The 21,308-nt window shown below is 39.4% G+C and overlaps 1 protein-coding gene across 7 annotated transcripts in view; it reads left to right on the plus strand.

Annotated features, from left to right (window-relative positions):
• CNTN6 (contactin 6) overlaps positions 1–21,308 on the plus strand; it is a 300,659-nt gene that overhangs the window by 234,839 nt on the left and 44,512 nt on the right. For all 7 annotated transcript variants that reach the window (XR_013541601.1, XR_012083493.2, XR_013541603.1 and 4 more), the window contains one exon: positions 15,606–15,733. Coding sequence is in view for 4 of the 7 variants with exons in the window: in XM_020791024.3 (XP_020646683.3) it covers positions 15,606–15,733 (128 nt within the window). In the remaining 3 variants the exon portion in view is untranslated. The remainder of the gene's footprint in view (positions 1–15,605; positions 15,734–21,308) is intronic.

Below are 21,308 nucleotides of genomic sequence, written 5' to 3' on the forward strand. Positions count from 1 at the left end.
CTATAAATAAAGGGTGTCAACCACTTGCCCTGCCCCTTGAGGCATACTATGTATGTGCACACTTCCTATGTTTCCTGCCTCCTTTGGGGTGTATGCTGTCATACAGTCCCGATGAATATGGATGCAATATATTGTTTGCTTTGGTCGCATTTCTTAATTTATTTTTAGCTGTGTTGATCACAATGTTCTCATCATGCACCATATGCTTCAGACTCAGAGATAATGACTCTGTTTTAAACTGGGCAGGTTATATTTAAATATAACTGCACGAATACTTATGAATACTTATTCTGTTTCAGCTTCTGTTTGGGCACAATAGATCCTAAGAAGCAAAAGTCTAGTATATGCATGTATCTGTGCAGATCATTCTTGTAGAACTGAGAGAAGTTAAAAAAACAAATCTGAGCTGAAGTTCAGGGAATGACCCGACATCAGTAATCCATCTCTAAGCAGGACTGACTTCCTAGATTAAGAAAAATTTCCATTAGGGTAACTTTTGAACTCTATTAAATTTGACAGAATGTGCTATGGAATGTATTGATAATGAAATTGGGCACCTTTGGCTTCAACATAGAACTTGTCTGTGTAATATTCCAAAATGAATTTATGTTAGAACATTCATGGAAGGCAAAAGTTGTGTTCTGAAATCCTCCACTTATAAGCTTTGCACATATTTCGCTATGAACTCATACACTTCACAGTCTCTATTACTGAATTGTGCCTGCCACTGGGACATTATTAGAATGGAAGTGAAGAGACCTAGCTATTTCCAGTGCACCAAGACCTACCCTCAAACTGTTTTCCCCCATAGGTAAAAAAAATAGATTATTATCCTGCACCACCATCAATGTCACATTTCATACTTCTGTAAATGACTTTATGGGCACTGCATATTTTTCATTAGCAGCTGCTTACAGAAACTGCTACAGTGCTTCCCTTGGAGAAGGGGCAGAAATTGACACTAGGGTGTATATTTTTATGTCCCAAAAGCATTGTTCCCACAAACAAAAAAGTCAGATAATTTTCATATCCTTGTTGTCGGTTTTTCAGGCTCTATGGCCGTGTTCTGTTCTTCCTAACGTTTTGCCAATCTCTGTGGCCGGCATCTTCAGAGGACAACACTCTGTGCTCTGGTGTAGTTGGCTTGGGAGTGGAGTATTTATGGCTGTGAGATGGGCTTTTGTCTTTTTCTGTAGATTGGTGATTAGTGTGGGTGTATTGTTGTTATAAGAAGGAGATTGTCTGTCATTGTGGTTGATGGGTGTCAATAGCTAGTCTTTTGTGTGTAGTGATGCCCAGTCCTTGTGGTTGGGTAGAGTTTGTTGACCTTTTGCACGCTGTATTTTTGAGAGCTGGGAGCCAAATTTTGTTGAGTTTCAAACTTTCCTCTTTTTTGTTGAAGTTCTGCTGGTGCTTGTGGATTTCAATGGCTTTCTTGTGCAGTCTGATGTAATGATTGCTGGTGTTGTCGAGTATTTCGGTATTTTGAAATAGAATTTCATGTCCAGTTTGTTTTAGGGCATGTTCAGATACTGCAGATTTTTTTCCTGGTTGTTTTAGTCTGCAGTGTCTCTCATGTTCTTTGATTCTGGTGTGAATGCTGTGTTTTGTGGTTCCAATATATACCTGGCCACAACTGCAAGGTATCCAGTATACTCCTGCAGTGGTGAGGGGGTCCCTTCTGTCCTTTGCTGACCGTAACATTTGTTGTATTTTGTGGTGGGCTTGAATACTGTTTGTAGGTTGTGTTTTTTCAAAAGTTGGGCACCCCATGCGGTCTGTGACCCCTTTGATGTATGGCAGAAATACTTTATTTGTGGGCGGCTGTTTCTCTTCTTCAGTTCGGTGTTGTTTTCTTGGTTTGATGGCTCTTGTGATTTCATTTTTGGAGTAGCCATTTGCCTGTTGTTTCTGTGTTTTGTTTTGCCCTTTCAGGATAATCTTGTGCAGGAAATCATCATCATCATCTTATAACTACAAAGCTGGGAGAGACTCTAATCCAGCCCATGTCAAGGAGGCACAGTGGGGAATCAAATTCTTAATCTCTGGCTGCACATGGGGATAAATATACAAATGAATTGCAATATGCAACGAATATCACTGATTTGTCAGATATTCGTTGCTTCATATTCTTGAGGTCCAGAGACCCCAACGAATATGAAGCAACAAATATAACCCTTTTATATTCTTCCCTTCATCTATCAGGCTTCCCCCGTCTTCCTATGTCTGGGAGGAAAGTGGGACCCAAGTGTTCCACCACCATCACTGTCTGTGCAAAGACAACGGGGCGAATTGCCACAGTCAGGCTTGCCGAAAGGGAAGCCCTCCCTGCTGCTCTTTGCAAAAGCTAGGTTGCTGGAACTGAAACTGTGGTTCCAGCAGTCTCGTTTCTGTTTCCGTAGAAGCTGCCGTTGAGCAGGAAGAGGCAGCTGGGAAGGTAAGCGGAAGGGGGGGGTGCCAGGCACCACTGGGCTATCCAGAAAAATAGCATTTTGTACAGGAATTATAATAATTCTATGCAGTCTGCTGTTAGTTCCAGACTATGAAACGTACAAGAAATACCTCAAAAAATGGGGGTAGGGACCAAATAATCTGACAAAGAAATAAATTACTATGATGAGAAAAGATGCATATTTTCCTCAGTTTCTCACCAATAATGAAAGTATGTGTGTAGATGGGCACAAACAGCTGATTCATTTACTGGCCCTACATGTGTTTTGGGTTCATTCTGGTGGATGGCACTCAGAGGCAACAACTGAAGAAGTCGGGGCACGAGAGCTGGGGTTCTGCCTCTGGGTAGGTGCCCGCTGGTGAGGGTGGGTTGCCAAAACATGGAACATCTGTGGGGTGGGCATATAAACCTGCAGAAACCACTGAAATGATGGTTCATGCCCATCTCTAGTTGTGAGGTTCACATCTCTGCTGTATATTGTGTTTGTTTGAAAGAGGTATGCTCTCATTTTCAGAGGGAGAAAGGACATACTTCATAGAGTTTTTATAGTGTCTTCATTAGTTTGTTTTTAAATGCTTATGCAAAGTAAGGCAGCAAGGATGATTGGGGGTTGGAAACTAAGCCCTGTGAGGAAAGACTGAAAGAATTGTGCATGTTTAGCCTTGAGAAAAGAAGGTTGAGGAGTGATACAACACTTTCCAAATACATGAACGGCTGTCATATAGAGGAGGGGCAGGACCTGTTCTTGACCATCAGTGCCGGTTGAATATCCGGGAAAAACCTATTACATGTTAAAGCAATATGGCAATGCAACTGATTACCTCAAGAGGTGGTGAGTATTCAAACACTGGAAACATTTAGAGAAAATTAGACAACCACCTCGCAGATATCCTTTGATTTTTATTCCTACATCAAGGGAGTTGGACTTGATGACTTTATAGGCCCCTTCCAACTTCACTATTCTGATTCTATGCATGCTGCTTTTCTCCTAAGAAAGATCCAAGGCAGCAATGTATCTGTTAGTATGTAATGACAATGCATTTAGCCATTGTTTGAATATTTAATCAGTAGAGAAGTCAACAGGAGAGACAATACAAGATTTCCAAACAATCCAAAATAGTTTCTAATGGTTGTTGTGGGTTTTTCAGGCTCTTTGACCATGTTCTGAAGGTTGTTCTTCCTGACGTTTCACCAGTCTCTGTGGCCGGCATCTTCACCTGTGCTCTGGTGTAGCTGGCTTGGGAGTGCTGTCCTCTGAAGATGCCGGCCACAGAGACTGGCGAAACGTCAGGAAGAACAACCTACAGAACACGGCCAAAGAGCCCGAAAAACCCACAACAACCATTAGATCCCGGCCGTGAAAGCCTTCGCGAATACAAAATAGTTTCCTTTATCGGTTCTTGCCATGGCATCACACTAAAAACTTAAAGGAAAAGAGATGGTTATCTTGATGGTTTGATGCAGAGCTCAGTGATGCCAATTAAAAAGCATTATTTCACCTCAGTGAATATAGCCATTCTTATCTGAAAATGTCAGCTGGCTGATAGCATTGTGAGAGCTTCATGTCCAGCTTCTCATGCAATGTGTCACTGAACTCCCATCTGATACACTGATTCCTGATGGCTGTGAAAGGCGTTTTATTTTTCTTGTTTTATCTAAATGTAAGCATATGATAAGAAAGCTCTAGGATTTTACCAAGAATAGCCTACTATCCAGAGGTGGTGCTCCATCAGGGCCTGAATCAATCTTATATTTGCTGCTTAGAGATGAGTGGAAACTCTGTTTTGAACTTCCCAGTATTCACAGTATTCACAGATGTAGAAGGGATTGAAAAGAAACAAACCTACAAAACAGTGTGAATAGGGGAGGAAAAAAACTGGACAGATTGTTGCCTGCAATCAACAACTAATATAGTATTTTGCAACCTTCCTGGAAATGCACAATCTTTTGTTACAACTGTTCACTGAACCCCAACACAGTCCATGCCCAAACAAGAGTACACTGGGATTGGTATCTGAACCACCCTTATCCCCTTTGGAAGAGATTCCTATCTGATTCTGGTTCACGCTAGTGACAATGGTTGTGCATATCTGGATCTCCAGGAAACCATTCATCCTTGCAAAAAGGGCAAGGTCAGGTCATAGACTGAACTAATTGTGCATCTCCACCAGGCCCCAGCATTTTGGGAGTACCTGAAGTGCAGGCAGGTCAGAAAGACTCTTGGACAAAGCAGTGGGGATCTGCAAAGCTAGATGCTGTGTTTGACCTTTACACTTCTTTTTCTTCAATGGTCAGGAAGAAAGTATGATCTCACGAGTGAGCATAATGGCTTCCTGGGGAAGCCACAGGGAAAGGAGTAAAAGAGAGACTTAAAAGGGAAATAGGTACAGTCCTCTTTGACTCATTCTTAAAAGGGCAATGTGAGAAACCTACTTTTCTTTTACAGCACTTGGAATTTGACCTCATTCTGTTTCCTTTCTTAGCTCGTTTTCCACGTCATCAGTCCAGCAAGTGCATTTATTCAAGAGAATAGATACTACTTTCAGCAGTATCTGTGCAGTTTTTGTCCTTCCTGAACATGAAGGCACTAGGGGTGACCAGCGGCTACTTGCTCTGCCCTGTGGTCATCCTGGAAACACAAATGCCCTGATTCACATTGTTTACACATTTGATGCACATATCCCTACTTATTGTTTGCACATTTAGCTTGTATGTTTAGGTAGGCGGGAAAATCATACAAAAACTACCTCAAACTGTACTGTAAACTTCAAGCTGTAGCATTTAGCAAGGATTAATTATAAAACCAGGGATTTTGCATTGATGATAGGGCTGGGTGTCGAAGAGGTAACAAAATCTTGTCAAAAGTAACAAATTCTTATTTTAACAGAATCTAGGCCTGCAACCATAAACATGTTTTATAAAATGTCTCCTCCATAAACAGTGGTAGGTTGTATAGGACTTGGAAAATATATCACATACGCAGTGAAGCACTGACTATTTGTATGATAACCAGAGTTCCTCTCTCTCTCTCTCTCTCTCTCTCTCTCTCTCTCTCTCTCTCTCTCTCTCTCTCTCTCTCACACACACACACACACACACACACACACACACACACACACTTTTGAACAATTTTCTGTGAATGTAGATGCATTAAAATTCAAGTGGTGATAGTACAATTTTTCAAGTTGGGTTTAAGCAGACCAGCCATGCAGAAAGCAACCTCCTGATTCTGATGGGGTAATAAATAGGAGGGAAGATGCCATCCTGCTGAGCAAATCCCCAAGAGTCACTTTTTTCCTACTGACACCTGATCACCTCAAAAACTAAGCACAGGTGTGAGAATTCTCCTGTGTTTGACAGTTGGTTGAACACAGTCTGTGATAATTAACTCCAAATCAGTGTTTCTGGCTCCACTCAAAACATAGTTTGCTCTCGGACTTTGCAAATTTATTCTTTTTTTCCCCCTTCAAAAATGTGTTTGGATTTTGTTTTCACCACCTGAATCTACTCTCCTGTCCTTTTAGAATTCCAATCATATTGGAAAGAAAAAGTGTTAGCAGGACCCTCTAAATATGATTTTTTTTTTAAAAAAAGGGGGGAAATGTTTGTTTCATGTTTTATCTTGTGGGCTCAGTTGGAGCAATAACCTTGCTAAGATTTTGGGAAGAATTTTCTCACCATAAATAATAAGTATATTTCAGTAAACAGAGAATAGAATTGTGTATACTTAGCCTATCATCAAGAACCATAAATCCCCATATGAATAATCTTGGCTGCTAAGATCTCCAGGGATGGACCTTCCTCTTAGTCCCACTGCCTTCTCAGGCATCTATGGTGAAAATGCGAGACAGGGCCTTCTCTGAGGCTGTTCCATGTTGTGAAGTGCCCTCCCTCAGGAGTCTACATTGTACCTCTCCTTAACCTTCAGGCAACATGTAAAGATGTTTCTTTTTAAACAAGTGTTTTTTAACATTAGGCATTTAAGATGGAGTCTCCCTCCAATCTTAGGTAATTCTTTAGGTGTGGTTTTCAAGAGTTTAAAAATGTGCTAACATGATGGTTTTTGTACTATTCTATATGTAATTGTTTTTTTTTTATTTGATAATTTATTGTGGTTCTGTATTCTGTTTATATTATAATTACTGTATTGTGAGCTGCCTTGGGAGAAATCTGGCACAGAAATGTAACAAATCAATCAATCAATCATTTGCACATGCCATGTTTTCCCTTGTCAGAAATATTATGAAATGTGTTACCATCACATTTCATCCTAGGTTCAAATTATACATTACAGATATCATATCATTAGAAGTTCAAATCCCATTAGATAGCAGGATGGCACTGCTCCATAATGAAAAAGGAGGGTGTATTTGCCTTAAATTTGCATATGTTAAGGTAAAGCTGTATATGCAACTGTTTATCATTACAGTTAGACATAATTCCTATAAAATAACCTATATTAGGTGTTGAAGAGCATAATTCTAGCAGAGTTATCCCACTTATAGTTTGTTTTTACCTCTCAATAATCAGTGAAACAATAAACTTATTTTCAAAGTACAACAGTGTGTAAGGCTTGTGCTGTGACAATCAGATGTCATCAGCACTCAGCAGAATTCCATGTTCCAATGCCTTGCTGTCTGTAGTATTTAATTTGCCCCTTGTTAGCTGCTGCTGACAAAGACAGGAAACAAGAAACACCACAAAGGAAATTTTTGTTATGCATTCTTTAAGGAAAAAAGATAATTTGATGCCTAGTTTACTTTTGTTGGTGTGTCTATCTGTCGTGTGTGTGTGTGAGAGAGAGAGGGGGGGGAAAATGAGGGAGGGAGGGAGGGAGGCAGGCATAAATTTACTCAGAGTGCCTGTGGGAATTATTTATTTGAATGTGGAAAATCACATGGAAAGCTTTGAGTATCAGAAAACATCTTAGCCTTCCTTGTGGAAGAGATTTTAAGGTGGACTTTTTAAAAAAGAATAAGCAGTTCATTCATGTATTTTGAAAATTAAACATATGTGAATTTCCATCAAACTCAAGATTTTAGATTAGAGATCTAAAATCTAAAATCTTGTGTTTGATGGAAATCAGACCCAAGAATTTACAAGTTTATTGTAGGTTATGAAGGCACATTAAAAGGAAACACAACACAATTAGATCACATATTATAGATTTATTCTGCCTCTGAAGTGTCTGACATTGACCAAAGAAAGATGGAGACTAGTGGTGTAAACAGATTATTAATCAATTCTTGCCATGGCATCACACTAAAAACTTAAAGGAAAAGAGATGGTTATCTTGATGGTTTGATGCAGAGCTCAGTGATGCCAATTAAAAAGCATTATTTCACCTCAGTGAATATAGCCATTCTTATCTGAAAATGTCAGCTGGCTGATAGCATTGTGAGAGCTTCATGTCCAGCTTCTCATGCAATGTGTCACTGAACTCCCATCTGATACACTGATTCCTGATGGCTGTGAAAGGCGTTTTATTTTTCTTGTTTTATCTAAATGTAAGCATATGATAAGAAAGCTCTAGGATTTTACCAAGAATAGCCTACTATCCAGAGGTGGTGCTCCATCAGGGCCTGAATCAATCTTATATTTGCTGCTTAGAGATGAGTGGAAACTCTGTTTTGAACTTCCCAGTATTCACAGTATTCACAGATGTAGAAGGGATTGAAAAGAAACAAACCTACAAAACAGTGTGAATAGGGGAGGAAAAAAACTGGACAGATTGTTGCCTGCAATCAACAACTAATATAGTATTTTGCAACCTTCCTGGAAATGCACAATCTTTTGTTACAACTGTTCACTGAACCCCAACACAGTCCATGCCCAAACAAGAGTACACTGGGATTGGTATCTGAACCACCCTTATCCCCTTTGGAAGAGATTCCTATCTGATTCTGGTTCACGCTAGTGACAATGGTTGTGCATATCTGGATCTCCAGGAAACCATTCATCCTTGCAAAAAGGGCAAGGTCAGGTCATAGACTGAACTAATTGTGCATCTCCACCAGGCCCCAGCATTTTGGGAGTACCTGAAGTGCAGGCAGGTCAGAAAGACTCTTGGACAAAGCAGTGGGGATCTGCAAAGCTAGATGCTGTGTTTGACCTTTACACTTCTTTTTCTTCAATGGTCAGGAAGAAAGTATGATCTCACGAGTGAGCATAATGGCTTCCTGGGGAAGCCACAGGGAAAGGAGTAAAAGAGAGACTTAAAAGGGAAATAGGTACAGTCCTCTTTGACTCATTCTTAAAAGGGCAATGTGAGAAACCTACTTTTCTTTTACAGCACTTGGAATTTGACCTCATTCTGTTTCCTTTCTTAGCTCGTTTTCCACGTCATCAGTCCAGCAAGTGCATTTATTCAAGAGAATAGATACTACTTTCAGCAGTATCTGTGCAGTTTTTGTCCTTCCTGAACATGAAGGCACTAGGGGTGACCAGCGGCTACTTGCTCTGCCCTGTGGTCATCCTGGAAACACAAATGCCCTGATTCACATTGTTTACACATTTGATGCACATATCCCTACTTATTGTTTGCACATTTAGCTTGTATGTTTAGGTAGGCGGGAAAATCATACAAAAACTACCTCAAACTGTACTGTAAACTTCAAGCTGTAGCATTTAGCAAGGATTAATTATAAAACCAGGGATTTTGCATTGATGATAGGGCTGGGTGTCGAAGAGGTAACAAAATCTTGTCAAAAGTAACAAATTCTTATTTTAACAGAATCTAGGCCTGCAACCATAAACATGTTTTATAAAATGTCTCCTCCATAAACAGTGGTAGGTTGTATAGGACTTGGAAAATATATCACATACGCAGTGAAGCACTGACTATTTGTATGATAACCAGAGTTCCTCTCTCTCTCTCTCTCTCTCTCTCTCTCTCTCTCTCTCTCTCTCTCTCTCTCTCTCTCACACACACACACACACACACACACACACACACACACACACTTTTGAACAATTTTCTGTGAATGTAGATGCATTAAAATTCAAGTGGTGATAGTACAATTTTTCAAGTTGGGTTTAAGCAGACCAGCCATGCAGAAAGCAACCTCCTGATTCTGATGGGGTAATAAATAGGAGGGAAGATGCCATCCTGCTGAGCAAATCCCCAAGAGTCACTTTTTTCCTACTGACACCTGATCACCTCAAAAACTAAGCACAGGTGTGAGAATTCTCCTGTGTTTGACAGTTGGTTGAACACAGTCTGTGATAATTAACTCCAAATCAGTGTTTCTGGCTCCACTCAAAACATAGTTTGCTCTCGGACTTTGCAAATTTATTCTTTTTTTCCCCCTTCAAAAATGTGTTTGGATTTTGTTTTCACCACCTGAATCTACTCTCCTGTCCTTTTAGAATTCCAATCATATTGGAAAGAAAAAGTGTTAGCAGGACCCTCTAAATATGATTTTTTTTTTAAAAAAAGGGGGGAAATGTTTGTTTCATGTTTTATCTTGTGGGCTCAGTTGGAGCAATAACCTTGCTAAGATTTTGGGAAGAATTTTCTCACCATAAATAATAAGTATATTTCAGTAAACAGAGAATAGAATTGTGTATACTTAGCCTATCATCAAGAACCATAAATCCCCATATGAATAATCTTGGCTGCTAAGATCTCCAGGGATGGACCTTCCTCTTAGTCCCACTGCCTTCTCAGGCATCTATGGTGAAAATGCGAGACAGGGCCTTCTCTGAGGCTGTTCCATGTTGTGAAGTGCCCTCCCTCAGGAGTCTACATTGTACCTCTCCTTAACCTTCAGGCAACATGTAAAGATGTTTCTTTTTAAACAAGTGTTTTTTAACATTAGGCATTTAAGATGGAGTCTCCCTCCAATCTTAGGTAATTCTTTAGGTGTGGTTTTCAAGAGTTTAAAAATGTGCTAACATGATGGTTTTTGTACTATTCTATATGTAATTGTTTTTTTTTTATTTGATAATTTATTGTGGTTCTGTATTCTGTTTATATTATAATTACTGTATTGTGAGCTGCCTTGGGAGAAATCTGGCACAGAAATGTAACAAATCAATCAATCAATCATTTGCACATGCCATGTTTTCCCTTGTCAGAAATATTATGAAATGTGTTACCATCACATTTCATCCTAGGTTCAAATTATACATTACAGATATCATATCATTAGAAGTTCAAATCCCATTAGATAGCAGGATGGCACTGCTCCATAATGAAAAAGGAGGGTGTATTTGCCTTAAATTTGCATATGTTAAGGTAAAGCTGTATATGCAACTGTTTATCATTACAGTTAGACATAATTCCTATAAAATAACCTATATTAGGTGTTGAAGAGCATAATTCTAGCAGAGTTATCCCACTTATAGTTTGTTTTTACCTCTCAATAATCAGTGAAACAATAAACTTATTTTCAAAGTACAACAGTGTGTAAGGCTTGTGCTGTGACAATCAGATGTCATCAGCACTCAGCAGAATTCCATGTTCCAATGCCTTGCTGTCTGTAGTATTTAATTTGCCCCTTGTTAGCTGCTGCTGACAAAGACAGGAAACAAGAAACACCACAAAGGAAATTTTTGTTATGCATTCTTTAAGGAAAAAAGATAATTTGATGCCTAGTTTACTTTTGTTGGTGTGTCTATCTGTCGTGTGTGTGTGTGAGAGAGAGAGGGGGGGGAAAATGAGGGAGGGAGGGAGGGAGGCAGGCATAAATTTACTCAGAGTGCCTGTGGGAATTATTTATTTGAATGTGGAAAATCACATGGAAAGCTTTGAGTATCAGAAAACATCTTAGCCTTCCTTGTGGAAGAGATTTTAAGGTGGACTTTTTAAAAAAGAATAAGCAGTTCATTCATGTATTTTGAAAATTAAACATATGTGAATTTCCATCAAACTCAAGATTTTAGATTAGAGATCTAAAATCTAAAATCTTGTGTTTGATGGAAATCAGACCCAAGAATTTACAAGTTTATTGTAGGTTATGAAGGCACATTAAAAGGAAACACAACACAATTAGATCACATATTATAGATTTATTCTGCCTCTGAAGTGTCTGACATTGACCAAAGAAAGATGGAGACTAGTGGTGTAAACAGATTATTAATCAATTCTTGCCATGGCATCACACTAAAAACTTAAAGGAAAAGAGATGGTTATCTTGATGGTTTGATGCAGAGCTCAGTGATGCCAATTAAAAAGCATTATTTCACCTCAGTGAATATAGCCATTCTTATCTGAAAATGTCAGCTGGCTGATAGCATTGTGAGAGCTTCATGTCCAGCTTCTCATGCAATGTGTCACTGAACTCCCATCTGATACACTGATTCCTGATGGCTGTGAAAGGCGTTTTATTTTTCTTGTTTTATCTAAATGTAAGCATATGATAAGAAAGCTCTAGGATTTTACCAAGAATAGCCTACTATCCAGAGGTGGTGCTCCATCAGGGCCTGAATCAATCTTATATTTGCTGCTTAGAGATGAGTGGAAACTCTGTTTTGAACTTCCCAGTATTCACAGTATTCACAGATGTAGAAGGGATTGAAAAGAAACAAACCTACAAAACAGTGTGAATAGGGGAGGAAAAAAACTGGACAGATTGTTGCCTGCAATCAACAACTAATATAGTATTTTGCAACCTTCCTGGAAATGCACAATCTTTTGTTACAACTGTTCACTGAACCCCAACACAGTCCATGCCCAAACAAGAGTACACTGGGATTGGTATCTGAACCACCCTTATCCCCTTTGGAAGAGATTCCTATCTGATTCTGGTTCACGCTAGTGACAATGGTTGTGCATATCTGGATCTCCAGGAAACCATTCATCCTTGCAAAAAGGGCAAGGTCAGGTCATAGACTGAACTAATTGTGCATCTCCACCAGGCCCCAGCATTTTGGGAGTACCTGAAGTGCAGGCAGGTCAGAAAGACTCTTGGACAAAGCAGTGGGGATCTGCAAAGCTAGATGCTGTGTTTGACCTTTACACTTCTTTTTCTTCAATGGTCAGGAAGAAAGTATGATCTCACGAGTGAGCATAATGGCTTCCTGGGGAAGCCACAGGGAAAGGAGTAAAAGAGAGACTTAAAAGGGAAATAGGTACAGTCCTCTTTGACTCATTCTTAAAAGGGCAATGTGAGAAACCTACTTTTCTTTTACAGCACTTGGAATTTGACCTCATTCTGTTTCCTTTCTTAGCTCGTTTTCCACGTCATCAGTCCAGCAAGTGCATTTATTCAAGAGAATAGATACTACTTTCAGCAGTATCTGTGCAGTTTTTGTCCTTCCTGAACATGAAGGCACTAGGGGTGACCAGCGGCTACTTGCTCTGCCCTGTGGTCATCCTGGAAACACAAATGCCCTGATTCACATTGTTTACACATTTGATGCACATATCCCTACTTATTGTTTGCACATTTAGCTTGTATGTTTAGGTAGGCGGGAAAATCATACAAAAACTACCTCAAACTGTACTGTAAACTTCAAGCTGTAGCATTTAGCAAGGATTAATTATAAAACCAGGGATTTTGCATTGATGATAGGGCTGGGTGTCGAAGAGGTAACAAAATCTTGTCAAAAGTAACAAATTCTTATTTTAACAGAATCTAGGCCTGCAACCATAAACATGTTTTATAAAATGTCTCCTCCATAAACAGTGGTAGGTTGTATAGGACTTGGAAAATATATCACATACGCAGTGAAGCACTGACTATTTGTATGATAACCAGAGTTCCTCTCTCTCTCTCTCTCTCTCTCTCTCTCTCTCTCTCTCTCTCTCTCTCTCTCTCTCTCTCACACACACACACACACACACACACACACACACACACACACACTTTTGAACAATTTTCTGTGAATGTAGATGCATTAAAATTCAAGTGGTGATAGTACAATTTTTCAAGTTGGGTTTAAGCAGACCAGCCATGCAGAAAGCAACCTCCTGATTCTGATGGGGTAATAAATAGGAGGGAAGATGCCATCCTGCTGAGCAAATCCCCAAGAGTCACTTTTTTCCTACTGACACCTGATCACCTCAAAAACTAAGCACAGGTGTGAGAATTCTCCTGTGTTTGACAGTTGGTTGAACACAGTCTGTGATAATTAACTCCAAATCAGTGTTTCTGGCTCCACTCAAAACATAGTTTGCTCTCGGACTTTGCAAATTTATTCTTTTTTTCCCCCTTCAAAAATGTGTTTGGATTTTGTTTTCACCACCTGAATCTACTCTCCTGTCCTTTTAGAATTCCAATCATATTGGAAAGAAAAAGTGTTAGCAGGACCCTCTAAATATGATTTTTTTTTTAAAAAAAGGGGGGAAATGTTTGTTTCATGTTTTATCTTGTGGGCTCAGTTGGAGCAATAACCTTGCTAAGATTTTGGGAAGAATTTTCTCACCATAAATAATAAGTATATTTCAGTAAACAGAGAATAGAATTGTGTATACTTAGCCTATCATCAAGAACCATAAATCCCCATATGAATAATCTTGGCTGCTAAGATCTCCAGGGATGGACCTTCCTCTTAGTCCCACTGCCTTCTCAGGCATCTATGGTGAAAATGCGAGACAGGGCCTTCTCTGAGGCTGTTCCATGTTGTGAAGTGCCCTCCCTCAGGAGTCTACATTGTACCTCTCCTTAACCTTCAGGCAACATGTAAAGATGTTTCTTTTTAAACAAGTGTTTTTTAACATTAGGCATTTAAGATGGAGTCTCCCTCCAATCTTAGGTAATTCTTTAGGTGTGGTTTTCAAGAGTTTAAAAATGTGCTAACATGATGGTTTTTGTACTATTCTATATGTAATTGTTTTTTTTTTATTTGATAATTTATTGTGGTTCTGTATTCTGTTTATATTATAATTACTGTATTGTGAGCTGCCTTGGGAGAAATCTGGCACAGAAATGTAACAAATCAATCAATCAATCATTTGCACATGCCATGTTTTCCCTTGTCAGAAATATTATGAAATGTGTTACCATCACATTTCATCCTAGGTTCAAATTATACATTACAGATATCATATCATTAGAAGTTCAAATCCCATTAGATAGCAGGATGGCACTGCTCCATAATGAAAAAGGAGGGTGTATTTGCCTTAAATTTGCATATGTTAAGGTAAAGCTGTATATGCAACTGTTTATCATTACAGTTAGACATAATTCCTATAAAATAACCTATATTAGGTGTTGAAGAGCATAATTCTAGCAGAGTTATCCCACTTATAGTTTGTTTTTACCTCTCAATAATCAGTGAAACAATAAACTTATTTTCAAAGTACAACAGTGTGTAAGGCTTGTGCTGTGACAATCAGATGTCATCAGCACTCAGCAGAATTCCATGTTCCAATGCCTTGCTGTCTGTAGTATTTAATTTGCCCCTTGTTAGCTGCTGCTGACAAAGACAGGAAACAAGAAACACCACAAAGGAAATTTTTGTTATGCATTCTTTAAGGAAAAAAGATAATTTGATGCCTAGTTTACTTTTGTTGGTGTGTCTATCTGTCGTGTGTGTGTGTGAGAGAGAGAGGGGGGGGAAAATGAGGGAGGGAGGGAGGGAGGCAGGCATAAATTTACTCAGAGTGCCTGTGGGAATTATTTATTTGAATGTGGAAAATCACATGGAAAGCTTTGAGTATCAGAAAACATCTTAGCCTTCCTTGTGGAAGAGATTTTAAGGTGGACTTTTTAAAAAAGAATAAGCAGTTCATTCATGTATTTTGAAAATTAAACATATGTGAATTTCCATCAAACTCAAGATTTTAGATTAGAGATCTAAAATCTAAAATCTTGTGTTTGATGGAAATCAGACCCAAGAATTTACAAGTTTATTGTAGGTTATGAAGGCACATTAAAAGGAAACACAACACAATTAGATCACATATTATAGATTTATTCTGCCTCTGAAGTGTCTGACATTGACCAAAGAAAGATGGAGACTAGTGGTGTAAACAGATTATTAATCAATTCAGATGTGCCTGATCTATGTCTGATCCAATGAGCGTTGAGAGACGGAGATAACTATTCAGGTGGATTATGTTCCATTTGCTGTAATCAACAGCAGTCATGAATAATGCCCAATTATTACAGATAGTTTGCTGGATTTCTAGCCCCCTTAGTGCTCAGAATATTATCCTCTTAATAACTTGTTTGTGTTGCATGTTCTTTCTCCCCCTTTTCTTCAGAATTTTCATCCTAGAGGATGGCAGCCTGAAGATCTCTAACGTGACCAAAACAGATGCAGGTGTCTACATGTGCATAGCAATGAATCAATTTGGAGTTGCTAGGAACTCAGGCAATCTTATTGTGAAAGGTATTTTATTGTTTTCATTTGGTGCTTTATGCATACTGAAGATGCACATGCATATTTGATTAACAGTGCTCAGTTGTCAGGAAATATAATTGGGTTGTCTTGAGGCACTCTTTGAACCAAACCTCCTTACTGCAACAGGGCTGCTGTGATGCCTTTGGCAGCCCAGAGGGTGCCTGGCCAAGCTGCGGGTGGTGCCTCTGCCCTGATAGCATTCTTAGAAGGTGATACTGGCAACAAAACCAGTTCAAAATAGAATCCAGTCTAGATATCAATACGTTTAGAACAGGTCACTGTTCATTAAAAGAGATATAACAGAAATCATGTCATTTTTCAGAAATGAAAAAAATACATGCTTTGCAATGTGGCCCATATAGGGTGGGAGGGATAGTCCACTCCCTTCCCATCTTCTCCAGAATTTGAAATGAGGCAGGGCCACACCCAGGACCCTCAGATACCTTTTTTGTATTTACTCTGGGGATGTAAATCCTTGTTCATCTTTTCTTCACACACATGGTTATTTCCTCTCATTCCACGCAAAAAAGTGTGAGTGATTTTGTGGCATTTTCAGCAAGCGAACAGAACATGATCAAGTAAACTAATCTAAAAACAATATTTTTTGTACAAAGTAAGCAAAATGAGAAAATATTTGTTGCTCTGTTGCATAGACCAGAGATCGTCAACCACCGGTCCGCAGCCCAGTGCTAGTCCATGGCCTGAGCCAGACCGGGCTGCGAAGACAAATGTCCCCCCGCATGTACTCACCTCCCCACAGCTGCTTTGTGCACACACACACGTGCCAGCGCCGGCATGAGTGCTCCCCCACCCCCTCACGTACGCGCCCAAGCGCCGGCGCAAAGGGGTGGGTGGGTGGACAGGCACTCCTGCACATGCGCTAAGGGGTGGGAAAGCACTCAAGCTGTTGCTGGTGGGCGGGCGCTCCCCCACTGCTTCATGCATGTATCTAAGAGCAAGCATGCATGTGCCCAAGAGTGCACATGGGCAGGGGAGTGCCACACCTTCCTCAGAGGCTCAGCTGGTCCGCGGTCCCAAAAAGGTTGGGGACCACTGGCATAGACTAATTGGTGAGGTGGTGCACTTCTTAAACAGTCAATTCTACACTTGCTGAGCATGTGCATTGAAGCGATGAAGCTCTTTGCTGAGTTTGTTCTTGCAAGCAAATTTTAACTGTTTAATTTTCTGGGTGAGAGGCTTTTGTGCATTTTTTGCATTTTGGTGTTCTTGTGAAAAATTCAGAGATTTTGTGTGTGCAAAGAAACCCGTTTATTTCCCACATTGTGTGTTATACAAATAACTTAGTTTTCTATTTCTTCAACTGATGACAAGAAAGTACTGGTGTTTCTGTGATCATATAGGAATGGAAAAAATCACAGTAGTTGCCATTTTTGTGACAAGATGCTCTGATGTGTTGAGACAAGTTATTTTTAATCAGAATGAAAACTCTTGCAAAGATTTATTACATCCTTAATGCTTTGCTCCTGAAAGAGAAATGACACAAGTTTTGTGTAGAGACAATTTGCACAAATCACAAAGACCCTGACAGGAAGAAAATAGCACTTCTTGTCACTCTCTTGTACCTGGAACTGAGGAGCTTCAAAATACCAGATCAATGTACTTTGTCAAGTTGAAACAATCCAAACGGATGAGAATGCAGAATTTAGCATTCCAAAGACAAGAGTATATATGATATCTTTATTAGACCACTACAAAATTACAAACAGAAACAAGCTAGCTTTCAGTCCATACAGAGCTTCACCATTCTGGGCACCACAGAGTTGTGCCTGGTGCAGAAAACATAAAGGCTCAAAAAACAAGGACCACATGGCTTCTTTGCTTAAAGTGAGTTTCCAGTGGGGACAGCAGCCTCAAGTACAAGCTGTAGGTCTCAGATTTCACTTCTGGTAGTGTTAACTGTTATGCCTCCCACAAGCTTCTTAAACTAAAAAAACAGCCAATTATTTAGCATCCTGTGTCCCTCTTCTCCACTGCCCTATATAGAAACACACCGGTTTTGGTTTCGCTCGGTTTGACTGTGACTTTGGATGGAATTTCACAGAAATGAGGCAAACCTCATAAGAGAATTTGGAATATAATTTAGTCAACTGACTAGGTATAGAATATATCTAGTATTCTTTACTTCTTCAATGTGTTTCATGTACTTGCATGTTTCTGAATTACTTATTTATCCGACAAACCATTTGTTATACAGAGCAACAGTTTGGAAAGATTTAAATTATAGCACAACTGCCTCACATGCCTGGTTTTCAAAGAGACATATATGTTATTCTGTTTCCACACATATAACAAACATGAAAACACTTTCCACTACCAGTACGAATTTCTTTTACAAATACAGTTTGCCTTGACATGATAAACCAGGTCAGTGGGGAATGTTAAAGGCCTAGGTGACTCCTTCCTGCCAGGTGAGAATGAGACCACCCTCCCTCCCTTCCTTCCTATTTCTGTTGATTTTTATTCTTTTCAATTGAGGTAGGATTATAAGGAAGAGAATTTAGGGTTAGGGGTTAGGTATGGATAGAGAAAGGGTAAAATTCCAAAGTGATATAGTACATTTACATCAACTTGTACAAATATACTGAGAGATTTTAAAAAAGCAGCAGATTTCCCCAGTATTACTATAGTTACTAATCTATCTATTCCCTAATTAGACCTTCACATTTTTCTTTAATCTATGCTTTCCAAGCTATCTTTTCAGTCTAATTATAAAATATAATCTTATGATTAGACACAGGAGCTTCATGACACCACAGGTGCCACAGAGGTCCATTCACTCCCCCCAGAACCAGCCCGGTCCACTCACCAGGCTTCGTGCAGCACATGCATCCATCACCATCATTGTCGTGCCAATGGCTGAAGCCCATTTGGGCTTCCTCACCTCTCCCCACAGCCAACGTGTCATCCGCCTCCTTGCTGGAGTGGTTGGCTGTGGGGAGAGTTGGGCAAGTGCTGGCCAGGCTACTTCCAATATTGGTGTGACAATGATGATAAAGGACATGCGCTATAAGTGGACTGGACTGGTCCTGGGGGGAGGGGAGGGAATGGCACCATGCTTTGTATTCATATCCCCTGGATATGAATATGAAGCTCCCATATAGATTTATGATTCATCTTCCTCCTATGCAAGGATAAGACAATAAAGGATTAACATCTATACTAAAGGTAGTTCAGAACTATTTTATTTTATTTATTTATTCAATTTATATCCTGCCTATCTGGTTGATAATGTGAAATTTATTAGTATAGTGCAAATATTCAGAATATTTGGATAGTGTTCTTTGCAGTATCTTTTACTGTGCACATAGAAAGTGTATCCATACAAGAATTCTATATAATAGCTGTCAATTAATTCCAGCTGTAGGCAAGATTAAATATATCCTGCCATCTTTTTCATGGCTGCTTTTCCTGCAGTTGGTGTGGAATACCTTACATAGCTGCCAGTTAATAGAGATTTTCTTATAGCTAAAGAGATAGAAACATGAGTTTGGGTTTTTAAGGGTTTAGGTTATATCTCCAGTGATAAACCAATGAAGAGGTTATTCAAGTGCCAGCAAACCCAGGTATGGAGGGGCGTCCTTTCACCTGGGTTTTCCAGCAATCTGATCTTGTTTGGCATTATAAAATAATTGCTTTTCTCTACAAATATCTCTGTGTTCTGACATTACATTTAAGAATAAAGGATGAGAAATGGATTTTTAGGAAAAATTATTTTAAATGTAATTATCAGCCTTCTGCAAAAAGGTTGACAGTAGATAACATTAACAACCATGGCATTTTTAAGGAAAAATTGAGTGCCAATATAGTTTGTAACAACATAGTGTTTTTGTCCTTCTGCTGATTAGTCTTATTTTTATAATGTCAGAATAATTTTATCTTGCCTGCAGTCATGTTTCTGTAACCCCAGTAGTCAAGTGAATTAAATTTCTAAAGGTGCTTATGAAAATAGTGATGGAAAGGGGGAAAAAACCGCACACAATGCATATTGGAGATGCTTTATAATCTGGCTAGCCATAAATAAAATGCTTCTCTATTTAAGCTAAATCCAGTGACAGAGGGTCCTATGGCTTTTTTTAAAAAAATTCAGAACCCTCATTTCCTTATTACTGTTCACTACCGATTGTATGTCCCAGCAGTGTCCCTGCAAAAGTTACATTTTGAGAATGTTAAGTAGGAATTTCCAGCTATTGTTAAAGACAAGACACAAATTTTGCAATGTATGCCTTTTGCCCTCCTTGAGATTATCCTTTGCTTGTTTCTTGCTTTATTTTCTTGTGTAAAGATATGTAGTGTGTGTGCACACAACCATACATACACACACTCCAGAACTTCATATGAGAAAATAAATTGGAGGGGAAACAAAAAGAAGGACAGGTCAACCTGTGTGCATCCCAAATTAAGGTTGTATCTTTGTTAACAGACAATGCCTCCAGCATAGCATTACCATAAGATTTAACCTTTTGGCCAGTAAACCGGAAACAATCTCTAGTTTTCCAAAAGTCAAATGCTTGCTTATTATATTTTAAAATTCATCTATTCAACCATGAGCATTGCTTTCTTGATCTTTCCTATTAATTCCTATTGAATAGCTGGGGCAGGGTGTGTGTGCAAAACTCTGGAGCCAGACTTGTAAAAGACTGTTGACCAAACATTACTTTCAACATCTGTTATACTGAGCTCCACAGTGTGGTCCTCTGGATGTTATTGGATTCATCAGTCCTGGACAGCATAATCAATGGTACTGGGAGGTGTAGTACAGCAAAATCTGAAGTACCATATATACCATATCCCTGCCCTGTTAGCAATGTCTTAGCCTTCTGGGACAGTGAAATAACCAGTTATGCATTTGAACATAACCCTGTCGTCCTACCAGAAATGGTTTCTTCTACTTGCTTGCTTGCTTGCTTGCTTGCTTGCTTGCTTACTTAACACTCACAACAAAAACCCTAAAATTTGACACAAATAACTGCAATATGGCAAGAGTGTTAAAAAAAATCAATGGCACCATACAAATTATCATAAAAAGCAGAACTGGAGGCAAAACATTCAGCTGGAGTGAGATTGAAAAGCTTCCCTGAAAATGTTTTCAATTATTTCCTAAAGAATACAGGAAAGGGGCCAGGTGTAGCTCCTCCAGGAGCTGATTCCATAGCCACGGTGCCACCACAGAGAAGGCCCTTTGGCAGATGACCTTTGGACTTCTCTTGGGGTGACTATCTGGAACAGCCTGACCTTAGATGATCTGGTGGGTCAGGCAGATTACATTGGAGAAAGACGCTCTGAAAGGTAATGTCCCAAACTGTGAAGGGCTTTATATCTGAGTGTCAAAACCTTGAAATTCATCCAGGACACAACAAATAACTAGTGGAGATGGCTCAGAAATGGAGAGATGCAAACAAATTAGCTCTTACCAACCACCAGTCTGCCTGCTGCATTCTGGACTCGCTGTAGTCTTTGGATCAGCCTCCAGGGCAGCCCCATGTAGAGAGCACTGCAGTAGTCAATCCAGGAGAGCAACAGTGCCTGCACCAACATCCTGAGG

This window comes from Pogona vitticeps, chromosome 2, assembly GCF_051106095.1.
Source record: "Pogona vitticeps strain Pit_001003342236 chromosome 2, PviZW2.1, whole genome shotgun sequence".
In the NCBI taxonomy this organism is placed as follows: Eukaryota; Metazoa; Chordata; class Lepidosauria; order Squamata; family Agamidae; genus Pogona; species Pogona vitticeps.